Source organism: Aulostomus chinensis, chromosome 15 (genome assembly GCF_037954235.1).
Source record: "Aulostomus chinensis isolate RoL2024-O1b breed Wild chromosome 15, RoL_Achi_v1.0, whole genome shotgun sequence".
In the NCBI taxonomy this organism is placed as follows: domain Eukaryota; kingdom Metazoa; phylum Chordata; class Actinopteri; order Syngnathiformes; family Aulostomidae; genus Aulostomus; species Aulostomus chinensis.
The window spans coordinates 8,259,716-8,273,812 of NC_141334.1; the positions used below are offsets into that span (position 1 = coordinate 8,259,716).

Genomic DNA, 14,097 nt, shown 5'->3' on the forward strand with positions numbered 1-14,097 from the left:
ACTGAAAGCAGACGAAGCGCAAAGCTAGCGGCGTGATGGAGCTCATACATCCGTGGTGTAGCTGTTCATAGCACAACGTCACATTTGCACTTTTACCGATTGCAAAAAAAGAGTAAATTGTGTTCACTATCTTGCTGACCAAAACGTCTCAATCTTAACCTGTTTGTCTCTTGATCTACTCTCCCTTTCCCTTCTTCCTGTCTCACCCCTTTACAGTCTCCTCCCTCTCTCCTTTCCCTCACTACTCCACCTCTTACTTCTCATGTTGTCTGCTGTTGTCCTTGGGGCTTCTGATTAGCAGGGGGTGACAGAACCCCCTCACTCACTTTCACTCCACCCTGTCCTCAGCACATCCTCTCAGGTTAGCTAAAAAAAAAAGACAACTTCCTTCCACCTTTACACACATCCATATTTCCTCAAGATTCAGTGAGTGCTTATTCGAAAAGTGCAAAAACAGTACAGTAGAAGTGAAAAAAAAAAAGTGAGGACATTTTTATTCAAAATGTGGTTGTGCAGTGGCAGTGCTTCATGTGGCCCACCCCCTGGTGCCGCGACACATGCAATGTCCTGGTGTGCTCTAGGGGAGGCAGTATTTCTCTGCTGCGGGCAAGGAAGTCCTCGGCAATCAGAGCACAGTGATCGAACTGGATATCGAGCTGTGCATCATGCATGCATGGCTGAGGTTGGAGAGGCACTGGCTGTACAGGAGCCTGCTGAGAGGAGAGAACAACGACAGCGGCGGTAATAAGAGAAGCTGCACTGCATAAAAGCAAAGCTGCTCTTATGCACTACGCTGACAGTCAACACCAACTTAACTATTGGGATGATTCCCAAATACTCTCCACCTGAGAATCTTTTATGAAGCTGGCTATCACTGGGCTAGAAAACTGTTAACTTTAAATTCCCCGCTCCATACACGGTTTCCTGACCTTATACAAAAACAAAAATGACCACAGTCCCTTAACAAGAAGAGCAAGACAAGGTGGAAAATGTTAAATTAATTAGAATCCTTGGTGGTGGTGGACAAACAAAATAAATGTCTCATTTTGTTTTTACATGAATAATAAAAAAAAAAGAAGTCCCATCGTAATTATGTGTTCCACTTGAAACTCATGGATCTGTGACACCTGAACATATCAGATTAATAAACATACCAGTGTTTTCGTGTGACTGCATTTTCTTCTTCTTCTTATTTCTCCAAAAAGTAAAATTTCCTTTTCCCTTTTTGGGGGCTCACTCTTTTTGTCTCGTCCTGGCTTGTCACGGCCCTGTTCTTGCATCAGCCTGTCAAACCCCAATTGTCAATGGGCATTATATAAATAACTAAAGACACTGTCAGGTTTTTTTTTGCCCTCTGCTTGAACTGTTTTTTTTGAGTTGCAACAGGGCTCATAGATCCCTCTGCAGCTCCAGAATACTGCCAATTACTTCCAGGGACCTGGAGAGAGCAGGGAGCGGTCCAGACTGCTGCTGCCATCCCATGTGCTACTTTTAACTATAGTGAGCTGATGAGTCTTGAAATAATCATGATGTTATCCTTACCCCACTGAGCAGAATTGCATAGGACAGCTACTTCATGATGCCTGCAGGCTGTGACAAAAAGGGGTGTCACACAGTCATAGTAAAATCATAATTATTTTCTCCACTGCTGTAAAGGCCATTCAACCACAGGATAAAACAAACAATTTCTGATTATTAAGTCAATTTATATTTCATTGCCTGTGCAGAGGGGGTAGGTCTTGGTTTGGTTTTATCGTTGTTGGCTCGTCTGTCAGTGGAATAACTCAAGACGTTGTAGATGGAGTTTTGATTATATTTGGGAGGATGTTAGATAGACTGAGGAACAGCCTTGGGTTTTTTTTTTTTTTTTTTGCGTGATTCTCTCGACAGGCAAACAATTCAGAAGATGTTCATAAATCTGCCAACATTTGCAGTTTATAAACTGAAGATACAAATGAGCAGCGTGAGCATTTTAATGGAAGTAATACGGTCTGTAAAATACACAGAATAAAGGCTTTTTATGTGCAGCATTAAGCATGTGAAATCAGAAAATAGATTTAAAAGATGCCGAATTTTAAACTTTGTATACCCATAAAACAAGTGAATAATTAATGTGGCATTAGTCGCTTTGCTTTCCATCTGATTTTGCCCATTTAAGTGCAGTGACGTATGTTCCTATTTTTCTGTCCCTCACATATAGCAGTTATTAACACCTGAGCTAAAGTTAAGGCAAAAACATGAGAAAGGATTCTACTCAAGAAGGCACAAATATGCAGTGGCAGCAGCAGAGTCCCTGCTGGCTGTGGTAATCAGAATCTCTGAATTATGTTTATGTCGTGCATATTGATTAAAAACGCCCCCGGCGAGACCAGATTGCTGTTATGGGAGACTGTAGATGTGTTTTGGGTTATTATTCTGCAGCAAGTGATCCTGTTTTTATTGCTTTTTGTGTGTTATTAGGTGTAACTATGACACATTCCATTCAATTTTTGTTGTTGTTTTTCTTTGCCACAGTAAATACTTTCAGAATCATACAAGCATCAACAGTAGGCTGACTTGATTATTGACTGAGGGAGTGAGGAGCCCTGGTAGGAGCGTGCCATTGATGGTGTCTCGTCATTCTTGGCAGAAGAAACTTTCTATCACTCAGGAAATAAAGTTTTAATTCTATTCCTCCTTTAGATTTTGTGGAGAATTTTAGTGGCATAACCCAAACTTTACATTTGTCTTTTAAAATAAATTTCTTCGAAAATAGCAGCAAATTTGCTCATGTTTAAAGGACCATTTTGTAGATTTTGGAAGGATCTGTTGGCAGTATTAATATTTGTGTTTTAATTGGTGTAATAACTGTAAACTACTCTGATCGGTTGCAGAAAATACTTTGGCAGAACATTAAGAGCAGAGATTTCTTTGCTCGGGCCAACGATGAGGTGGAACTTTAACTAAAAGTAGCACAAGAATACGAGGGCCAGGATAGTGACAATACAGACATGTAGTCATTGCAAAGCAAATATGTCAAAATATTTGAGCTACATTGGGAACATTATTCATCCCTGGAAGAAACCATGGCAACAAGAGTACACGCAAAAGGAACAACTTGTTTGGATAGTTCACAGGCATTAGCAGTTTTCCAGAGACTTCTGCAGACGTAATATTTTACTGAAGGTCTTTGTGGATATTTGAATGTTTTTCTTGCCATTCCTCTGGAGAAACTCCAGTGATAAAAAAAAAACTGCTGCCAGCAAAGACAACAGGGGTCAGACATGCCTGTATTTTTTTATCCGTACTAAATTCATCTCTGCTACAGCGATTGCATCATGTGATTTTGCCGTCAACACAACAAAGCCAGCCAAGAGTTTTCAAAGGTCTCCAGGCTTTGAAACTGACAGTGAGTTTTGTCAATGTTTGTTGCAAACAGCAAAATTAAGCATTATTTAGTTCACGCTTAAGTTCATTGCTAATATGTCAATAACATTTTTAAAACTTTTTTTTTTATATAGATAATCCTACATAATCTTTTTCCTATTGTTTCCAGGCAGAAACTCACAAAACATGTGAATGCCGCTGTCCCTCTGCTCGACTGGACGGAGAGGTGAAGGGAGAGTTCGTCCAAGGATTTCAAACCTGCAACTTCATGCTCCCATGATGATGCTGTGTTCCTTTCCCTTTTTTGAGAGTGAGGATTGGCGAAATAGTGGGGACACGCCTCAGTATATAACACAGTAACATGCTGTTGAACTGGTGCTTTATCTGAGAAGGTCAATACACTCAAGGGGAGTGCATTCTACAAACACAAAGGAGTAAATCTACTCTAAATAGATATTTCTAAGAGATTTCTGTGCATTTCTTTTCATATCGTTCTTATTCTCTTCCTCAGGGCTGAAGAAAGGAGGTCTAAGATTTCCTGCTTGTGTAATGTAAATCATTTGACTTGCCGCAGCAGGAATAACACATGTCAAACTAGTCAGAACCTATTTTAATTGACTGTAAATGTGATTCAGTGTTAAGAATGCCAAGGCCCCTGGAACACATGAATAAATGGAGCAATTACTTCAATTTTTCATCACACCTTTGTTTTTTGGTCCTGCTATGACAAGTAGAACTGCTGCAGAAACGTCCCTAAGCAAATATCCCCTCTCTTAAGTGTTGGACATGAAAGTGACATGATAATCTACAGAGGAAAAAAGTGACGCCTGTAATCTTGATGGATCGAATGAGCGTTTCTTCTTTTTCACATTTCAATGCATGTTGAACTTCCAAATGGGAGCGCAGCGGTTGTGCAGTGATATGTGATAATGTGCAGCTCAGCCGCTTGCAAATTAATGATGTGAAATGGTATCAGTGTTGCTTATCCATCCTTCCTGCTCTCATGCGGTAGATAGTACATGTCTGCATTTTCTGTTTGTGCGTGGTGATGTTTGCACACATAACCTCACGTGTGATATTTGTCTTTTTTTTTTTTTTTTTACATGCAATGAGATCTTATTAGATGATCTGTCTAGCTGAGCATAAATGTGCGTGCATGCAAACATTCACGCACACACGCCGCGAGCAGGTCCTCCAAACTGGACGGTTGCTGATTGTCCCTCGCAGTGTTTGTGTTAGTTCATTGAGTTCTGAATCCACTGTTAAGAGTCCACAGTGCAATAAGGGGGGGACAATTAGCCTAATGAAGTGCAGAGCAAAATCACACTCAGTGCTGTGCTATCAGTGAATATTCATGTGCTGCTGGCTTTGTAGATGCATTAAAAGGCGGCGCTGCGTTGCTGAATACCAATCGTTACATTTCCACCTGTCGCTCGTCTGCTCCCTCAGTGAAGATAACACCCTAATCAGCTTCATTGCTGCCAGGCTTTTTGGAGCGCATCGCGTACACAGGCCACATCTGTTCACCTATCCTGTCTCAGATGATGCTCAGCGTTTGAAAACACAGGCACCTTCTCGGCTTTAACCGAAACCCACACGCTGCCAAAAAAACCACCCCTCATGCCAAGAATAACTGGGATTTTACTTGTAATGCCTTCCATTGTATAAGGCAAATGCTCTTAATATTTAATTTAATAAAAGGTGGATAATGTGATCGAAAGTAAAAGTTTCAGTGCAAGTGCAAGAAAATCATTTAATGCGGATGCCTCTCTTTGTACGGTTTTGTAATTAGCATGACCTCATTCATTTCTAATGTCACAACAATGGAGTAACAAAACTAAAGTTTCCCATGCATGAGTAGGACCGCCCTGCACCGATGATAAGAGATTCTTCAGTAAAACTTTGAGCTGAGTTTTTGTTTTTTGTCTGATGCAGTTTGTGCTGAACAACTCTCTTCTCTATCACAATTATACAGTAGTTCTGTTGCCAAGGTTGTTTTCCGGCTGACTGGTGTTTCCTTTGGAGAGGAAACGTTGGATACTTCTATCTTTACTCTGTCATACACAATAAATTGGCACTATTGTGGCAATATATGAAAATCTGATATTCATTTTTATTAAAAGCAGCAAGAGGGACAAGTACTTTTTCTTTCCAGTCATGTCACTGTTTGTACTTTTGCAGCTGAATTATCAGGTTTTTTGGGGCCACTTGGAGGCAGAAAAGTAAACAAATGCCAAAAAAAAAAAGAGAGAGAAAAAAAGTCTCAAAGTAGACATTCTGATGAGTGCTGGGAAGGACAGACTGTGGCTCTCACGCCGGCCAGATGGAGGTGAGATTATCACCAAATAATATAATGGTATGATGGTCCTTTTCCCTGGAGAAACACAGACCAGTCAACTAATCTGCGCTCCCTTTCGGACAGTTTTCAGATAATAATGAGGATTTTTCTTGTAGTTAGTAGACATATCCTGAATACCAGCACAGAGTGGTGACAGTGGAAGCTGCAGGGGCATTATATATCCATTCCAGGAATGAATACTATAAAAATAACTTTCTTCCTGTGTCATAAATATATTTCAAGAATTTTCCCTTGGATGACCTACAGCTGCAGCTTGACGGTGGGCCAAAAACAAACACATATTGTGTTGTTAGAATGCCTTAAAAAAAAAATCTCTGTGCACCATCGTCCCTGCCTCTGCATTTTTTTCTTGCTTCACTCGCCTCCCTGAACTGAGTTACCACATCAATCTGCTGCCTGACTGAATTGTTTTTAAAAAAACAAATGAAAAAAATAACAGTCTATATTATTTGAACAGCATTTTTACCTTACAAAGAAAAAAAAAACACCAACAAGAGTGATTTAAAGTATAAATCCTTTACATGTGTTGAAATTATTGGGTTTTATTAGGCTTATTATTTTTATTATAACTACAATTATTCTCAATATTATATTCATTTATCTATAAAAATCAGCTTAAGTATTAATTTGACCTTATGGCGCCCTGATATTGGCCCACGTGCCTCATTTTGTCCATTCCTGTTTTTAATTATTCATCAACACTAGCTTCTTTCATTGCAATGTTCTTGGATTTCTGCCCCAAATCAGATGATGCAAGCATCCTGACTGAGCAGTTACCAACAGTTAATCTCCAAACAACAACAACAACTGACTGTAATGTGGGTGAGTTTGGCTTGTAGGTGCTGATCTGCTTCAGAGTGAAGCATAAAATTTACAAATAATGAGTATAAAGATGAATCGAAAAGGAGGCTGTGATGCAGTCGTGGCTCCAGGGGGAAATATCAGGCCATGACAAATAAAAACCAGGAGAAAACTCAACACCAGTCAGTCTGGAGACGATACCTAACTCAACACTGCCACCCTGAGGAGCATCCGTGTAAATGTACCAAGGAGTGATAAAAACAGGAAGGCCCACTTCCTCTCTTGGACTGGTGCGGTTTTTGTCTACTCCGCCGCCATCTGGCTCCAATCTATTCCTTTTTTCCAAACTTCAAGTGCAATAAATACCTCACATGGGAAAATAAACATCCCAATACCAGTTTGATGTTGTGTCTTTTCCTCTGTTGGAGGCACCTTTGCAATTTTGAATCTTTGCGAGGAACACAACAGTTGAATCACTGATTCATCACCCGCCACAAATTAAAGACTGTTTCCTGCCAACTGCATTAAATCTTGCCCAGCAGAAGGTAAACAGCGTACGAGTTTCATCGGTCAAGTAGATGGAAAGAGCAGCCACTGCTAAGCCAAGGCCATAGAAGCACATTCAGCAACGTCTCAATCAATACTGGCCTCATAAAACAATAAATTCTCGTTTTCATGAGCAAAAACTAAGCTTCAGCCTTTAATTTGACTGTTGTCTTCCTCGGCTAAACAACAGGAACGCCTGAAGCTGTGGTGTCCCAAAACATTTTCTCATTGCTGCTCGGAATGAAAAAGTCAGAAACCCATCAGCTAGGACAATGATGACATGGCAAGAAATGACAAGTTGGGGTACAGGATTGTGGACTTTGTGTGGAGCAGATGTACACAAGCAGGCATGCTCTGTGAGGGGGGCCAAGCCGACGGCTCCTGCTGGCACAAAAGGCAAAATATCTTCTTGATGTTGAGTTTCTTGGAATGTTTGCACGCTCCACTTTCATTTTTGAATTATTCATTCCACTTAAGTGGATTGTCATCCATGTAAGGGGCCCCCAGTGTGTGCTTTATGTTAGTGGAGAATACAACGCTTCTACCTTGAAATGGAACATTTTTCCCTTGTCAACCTTCTCTCAAGCTTTCTCCAAAGCAACCATCACCTCTCCACAACCAGTCGTGGTTTCTTCTGCTGGTTGGTAAATTGGATGGACAAACAGCTCCAAATAACCTTGTCACACAATCCTGATAAACTAATCTAACAACTCAAAATGAATCTCAGCAGGTTCATCTGTTATAACCTATGATCAGTCGGGTGGATTTAAGTTGAAAAAATATATATATAATTTCTTGAGGGGTGAAGACTTCAATGTTTTGACTAACATGTTACAGAGAGGGAAGTGTATTTTTCTCCCAATTGCTTCAATGACACAGAAAATGAAAAATTACTTCAATAGTTTTCAGCTCTTTCGAACTCTCTCTCTCACACGCGACAGTTTCATGATGTGGAATTAAGGCTGCATTATTTTCATGCGCATATTTATTTAAGATTATTAAAACTTGTATTACAACTGCGACACCTGACGGAACGTTCATTTTTACATTGTTGTTCTCATTTTCATTGAAAAAGCAGTAAATGGGATTTTGTTGTGATTTGTATATATCTAAGCTGCATGTTACTAGCGATGAAAATAACTGTTGGTTCAGATACAAAACCACAACGTGTAACTAATGCATCATCAGGTCAGAGACAGAAAACCTCTCCTGGAGGTTTTTCACTTCCATGAACCAGCTGTGGAGAAGCTGTCACCTTTATACCCACTTCCAGTTCACATCCTGTACACACACACATCCTGTATGCACCCTTCATCAGGTCCCTGTTTAATAGACATGACACCACACAATAAACTTTCTATATCCCCAAGCAGATGACCTTCAAGGACAACTTTAATGTGCATGAGAAGATATCAACAACAGTCAAAGCATACAAAGTGAGCGGACCCTTAAAGTAAACATCGAAGCCACTGAAAGGATGCAAACCCGAATCATAGAGAGACGTCTTTCCTTGGACATGAGGTATCTTCAAGAGTTGTTATTACGGGATCAAAATGGTTTGGTACCCAAAAATGCTCCATGAAAGGCATCATGACAACAAAAGAAGCTCGAGAGAATAAAACGGATGAGGATAAAGCTGCTGGATTTATGGTGATCAAGACTGAGCCACTGTAGTCTTGGGTGGAGGTGATGTCAGAGTTTCCTCACAGTCGTGCACTTTGTGTTTCCAGCTGGCTCCAAATTAAGACTGCAGGTACTGCTGAGGGTTTCTTATCAGTCCTTCCATCGGTGTCCAAATTAAATAGTCTCTTCTGTGAACGGCTCAATTTCTTCATGTCCTTTTGAAACCATGGGGAGGTGCGAGTGTGATTAAAAGCTGGTCGGGGTCCCGGTCGGAGAGAAGACACGAGAGAGACGCTACACCCTAGCCTGCAGATGGTCATGCCGGAATGTAGTGAGAGGTGGAGGCTTATAAAAGAAGACAAAAACAAAAAACAAAAAAAAAGCAACCTTGGTGCTGTTTGGGACTGGAGCTCCTGTTTCTGTAATTAGCTACTAATTCCACTGACACTAATTAAACTGACATCACATAAAGTGGGCGGCAGCTGCTTCAAACTGCTATGCAATGTTTTCTTTAGAAGACAGAGATGAGTGCAAAGACCCCGTATAGGAGAGCGCAGGGGTACGCAACCAACAGCTGCTGCCCGTCCATGGCCAACGCCGAGATGAAAATCTTTGAAGCTGAGAAACTGCACCAGCCGATGATCGCTGCCGTTAGTATGATGCCCAACATGCCCCTGAGGAGGAGGGAGGGGGGCAAGCAGGACATTAGCTGAAAAGCTGTAACAGTTGCGGTCGGAAAGGAGCATCGCTCATACATATTAATCAAGATGGGATGAGATATCAATTTAGCTCACGTTGTAAAGCAACTAATTGTCTTTTTTCATGTCTCGGAGTTTCGGCTTGATGAAGTGCTCTCCAGACTGTTTACGCTGTGAGTCTACTGACAAAAGAAAGTTTCTGATTGATTTGTGTCTTATCTTCAAGCTGGGGAGGAATGATAACATCGGTATCGACAGACACGGGTGACTTTCTTAATCTATCTGTCCAGTGGCTAATGAATATGTCAGCCCAGGTTTGCTCAAGTTCCTTCGTTGCTCATCATTTGTTGTTTGAGACGAGGAAGTATATGACTCATGCCGTTCCCAAATGTTTGGTAAAAATAAATACAGTAAGTTACTTTTTCAAATTCACAATGTTTCAATATGCACTCAAATGTAAATATCATCTAAACTTGTTTGTATAGATATCAACTTTACGACACTCCGTTGTAAAGTTATCTGCTTATGAGAAAAAAAATATTCCAACATTTCACATCTCTGATTAAAAGACACTAAACTGCAGTGTTCTCCTGTGTACTCACTGTAAAGAGAGGAGTACTCCGAAGCTGGAGAGGAGGATCATGGGTAGGAGGCAGTATCCAAGCACACTGGCCACGCAGCCGAAGGAAACGCCCGTCATACTCATTAGGTTGAGGAGGCAGTACATGCCCAGGCAGCCGATCGCACTGATACCGTATACGTAGCCGAACTGGATCTTACCTGACTGTGAATGGAAGACAAAGCCAGACGTCTACATGATCGCGTCTGGACGGCGTGTAGAGGACTGTCATATTCATAGTTCAGTGGTGAAGTGTTTTACCAAGAGGAGCGTGGCTCCGAAGGCCAGACAGAAGACCATCGGTCCTGCCAGGTCTGTCTCGTTCATGATGCTGCCGTCTGCTGCCTTCAGCGGATGCAGCACCGTCAGTGTCTTCTGCCAGATGTGGTCAAAGTTGATTCCTAATTCTAAGACCGACACAGCGGAAAGACGTATAAATGCTGGATACCAAAACTATTACCGAACACAGCTGGAGGGATGACAATTCCTCCTGACAAAAAATACTTTGAAAAGAGCTGGTGTGCTATTAAATGAAACTTGTTATTTTCTCAAGAATTGAATTGTTTTGAATTTGGACCACTTGATCATTTAGGCTATTAGGACATTTGGTGCCTCACAGGATTCTTGCACTCTCGAGTTATCAAAGCTGGAGAGGAGCTTTCTGACAGGTCACAGCATCACGGTTGTGGTTTACGTACCTTCTAGAAGTGGCGGCTCGTCATCGAAGCTATTACTGTACATGGATTGTGACGAGGATGGCGTGTAGGTCTGTGTAGGCTGGAATATTTGTCCTGTGTACGGCTGCTGGGGCTGCATCATTCCTGGGGAGGGGTAGGCCATGGGCTGGGAGTAGTCATACTGACCGTATGGCCTAAGAAAGACATAATAATAATAATAATGCTTAACTGGCACACAGAGGTATTAATATTTTCAAAGCATAAAAACTCATGTAAAATCAGTTTTAATACATACATTAGGTGCATAAGTACAGCATACAGTCAGAAAACACCCTGCAAACCTGTCCCCCAGTATTCCTGTTCTGGTTTAATAGCTTATACAGAAAATTAGATGTAATTTTCAGACAATTAAATGTGTAGCATCCAGCCACTAAAGTTTAAGCAGCTTAGTCTTGGCAGCTGAAGCGGCACACAAATATTAATGTTGCCTTTGGAGGTGAGATCTACTGCACTGATTAATTGGTTGGCTGATAAAAATGCACGCACAAACTTTTAAAAATGTTTTTATCCACACGACTTCTCGTTCTGGTTCAAAAAGTGGATTCTAAAATCTGCTGATTAATGTAGAGTTTTGGACATTTGAATATTTGTACAACTTATATGTTAAAAAAGAGCACTTGAGCCAAAGTTTACATCAGCAAACAGAAACAATATCGTGACAAAGATATGTGGAATTTAAAAATGATCATTCAAGCTCAGGAATACCCGTTTTACATTTTGTAATATTTGTATTTTTCTTGATGCACAACAAGTAGATGGAACACATTGCCGGGTAAGGTCAGGCCTTCACGTACTTGTTGTATGGGTTTTCAGCGTTGCTGTAGCCATAGCCAGCCTGGCTTTGGTCATCCACACTATAGCTGGACTGGTAGAAGTCTGTGTTGAAGTTGTCAAACCCCGACATGTCAATCTGCCGACAGAGGGAGAAAATTTTCAGCTATCAGCGTTCCAAGCACCTGTGGTAAATGAGGTATTCCTATAGTAGATATACACAGTATATTGTAGTGTTACACAAATAATCAAATGAACAAAACAAAAAAGAAGCCACAGTCATTATTTGGAACAATACTGCGTGAGTGTTGAAGGGCTTTTTTTCTTTGCTATTGTCATTTATTTTAGTAAATCTTAATTCTGGAAACAGTTGTGCACAAGAGTTTATTTTTGGATTCTGATTTTGTGCCTGAATTCAAGCGACAAAAGCATGTTGAACTGCACAGTGTACTTCAGAGACCAGCACATTTAGTTTGTGTATAAACTCCTCAAAAATCAAGTTGCAAGAGAGTTCAGGAGAGACAGTAAGAGCAACACGATGTGGTCAGTTTGTTTCGAGACTTTAACGGTGCACAAGATCAATTCATCAAAAGACCTAGCAAAAGAATAAAAGTTATCAAAGGACATCATGTGGCCTAAATGTATGAGTTCTGATTAAACATACACACAATTGAGCCATACAGCAGTCTGGGAGGAATTAAACCGTCTTTCCTACTTTCCAATATGTGGGAGCTAAAGAATGACTCAGGACGGGCAGTTTTCAGGTTTTAGACGCATTCTGAAGTTATTTCAAAAAGGAAAACAAGGGTGGTTTGGCTTAATAGTTGGCAGTTAAGTGGGATTCAAAACATGAATAATGATATTATGTAAGTATCCAAAAACAACACAATAAATAATGTACAGGGGATGAGGGCGTCAAGCCCCAAACTTTGTGAAGGGGGGCATATGCATGATGAATTTCATCGGTTCATCCTAATACATCAGTCTGTTTTTAGTAAACGACGTGACATCTTACAAGTCTTCCTGTGCTGGAAGAGGAATTCCTCTTCTTTTTATTTTCAGTTAAGAAGGATTTTGTTGGGAAGGTCTTAAGAGATTCTAAGGAAAATGCCAGTATAAATCCACAACACTGGAATTTGCTCGACTGCTGCTCGCGTTAGCTTACAGATAAAGGACACAACAATCAAACATCTCATAATTAAGACACATTATTATTTATTTGTCAGGGATACAGTAAAAGTTGCGAATATTTGGGCAGCCAGCGCACCGTTAATTTGGCTAATGCTGGTTGCTCGCTAAAGCTAGCTGTTAACGTTACGGTCCAAAGTCTTGCGTAACGTTGACTTTTATCAAACGTCGGAATGACTTTACATTCCCCCTGTAATCTTCTATGCATAATGGTTATTCATAACACATACAGAAATAATTACCGCCTACCAGTAATGTTTGACAAATCTTCTGAAAGTTCTGCCAGGTCGGCTGTAGCTGCTACGTGTCAGGAGAAATGGTACATCTTCTTCCGGTTCGGTACGAGTGGACGGAAAGTCGTTAGGGACAAACAAAATAGATCCTCTGCAGAAAACGGGTTTGCACCCTACAGTCATATCGTTGTATTACCACCAAATGATACCAAGTGCGGACTGGCGACCTGTCCAGGGTGAACCCCGCCTCTCGCCCGTAGATGCTGGGATAGGCTCCATTCCCCCCGCGACCCTTACTAGTAAGGAATAAGCGGAAGGTGACGATGGATGGATACCAAGTGCAGGGGCTGAAAGTTATTCAAATAGAAAAGCAAGTGTTTTGTTCTCTCTTGTTTGTTCAATTATAATTTTATAATGTTTTTTGTAAAAATGAGAGACGCAATGAAATTTTTTCAGGTGTCCAGCCCTTCAAATTGAATCTCCCTCTTTATTCATTCATTCATTCATCATCTTCCGCTTATTCCTTTCTATTAAGGGTTGCGGGGGGGGGGGGGGGGGGGCTGGAGCCTATCCCAGCCGCTACGGGCGGACTGCACCACCCTGCAGCCACCAATATATCAGTAAAAGATAATTCAGAAACATTACATGACTCGTCAAATCAAATCAGTTTATATACAAGGCACATTACAAAAAAAGCCCTACAAAACATTCTGAAATCACAGAGTTGCAGGCTCGCTTGCCAGTTATTCGGTACAAAAATGACCATTGCAATAATTCAACATCCCTCTAAACAGATTGAAATAGATTTAAACTTCATAATCGTCATTGTAAAAAGATTTATTGCAGGTCTGTTGTACTGTATTGCAATATTACTCAGGTGGGCCTCATAAATTATCAAACGAGTGCAGTTTAACATCACATAATACTGCCTGCCCACCACAGGTAGATCTGAGACTCCACATTGTCCTGACAAGTAATTTGAGAAAATCGGTGTCTAATGGTAACAAATAGAGATGGAGGGCCGAGGATGATTCAACAGGACAAGTGCTGAGCTCCCGGCAAGAACAAAGGAAGTCTTTTTCATCCAGAAGGAGAAGAGCAGATCAATCACTCCTGTGCTAGAGAACTGGACTGCAACCAAATACTGCAGGCAGAT

At 40.9% G+C, this 14,097-nt stretch overlaps 1 protein-coding gene across 3 annotated transcripts; it reads right to left on the minus strand.

Moving 5' to 3' along the window:
* Nucleotides 1-536: 536 nt before the first annotated feature.
* yipf5 (Yip1 domain family, member 5) lies at nt 537-13,114 on the minus strand. Of its 3 annotated transcripts, none has more exons than XM_086226239.1 (6): nt 12,958-13,114; nt 11,544-11,659; nt 10,711-10,883; nt 10,274-10,419; nt 9,996-10,177; nt 537-713 (listed from the first exon to the last, which is right to left on the minus strand). In XM_086226239.1, the coding sequence occupies exons 2-6, from the start codon at nt 11,651-11,653 to the stop codon at nt 626-628; spliced, it is 699 nt and encodes a 232-aa protein (XP_086082365.1). In that variant the 5' UTR covers nt 11,654-11,659; nt 12,958-13,114; the 3' UTR covers nt 537-625. The 3 variants fall into 3 exon arrangements, with proteins under 3 accessions (XP_086082365.1, XP_086082366.1, XP_086082364.1); XM_086226240.1 differs by having other exon boundaries at nt 540-710; XM_086226238.1 differs by lacking the exon at nt 537-713 and adding an exon at nt 8,236-9,369.
* Nucleotides 13,115-14,097: the final 983 nt, after the last annotated feature.

Excerpts from the sequence above, each read along its gene's own strand:
- yipf5 (XM_086226238.1), bottom strand. The coding sequence starts at position 11,653 with ATGTCGGGGTTTGACAACTTCAACACAGACTTCTACCAGTCCAGCTAT. Across the intron at positions 10,178-10,273 it reads TCGGAGCCACGCTCCTCTTG|TCAGGTAAGATCCAGTTCGG; the intron begins GTAAAACACTTC and ends TTCCATTCACAG. Across the intron at positions 9,370-9,995 it reads GGAGTACTCCTCTCTTTACA|GGGCATGTTGGGCATCATAC; the intron begins GTGAGTACACAG and ends CCTCCTCCTCAG.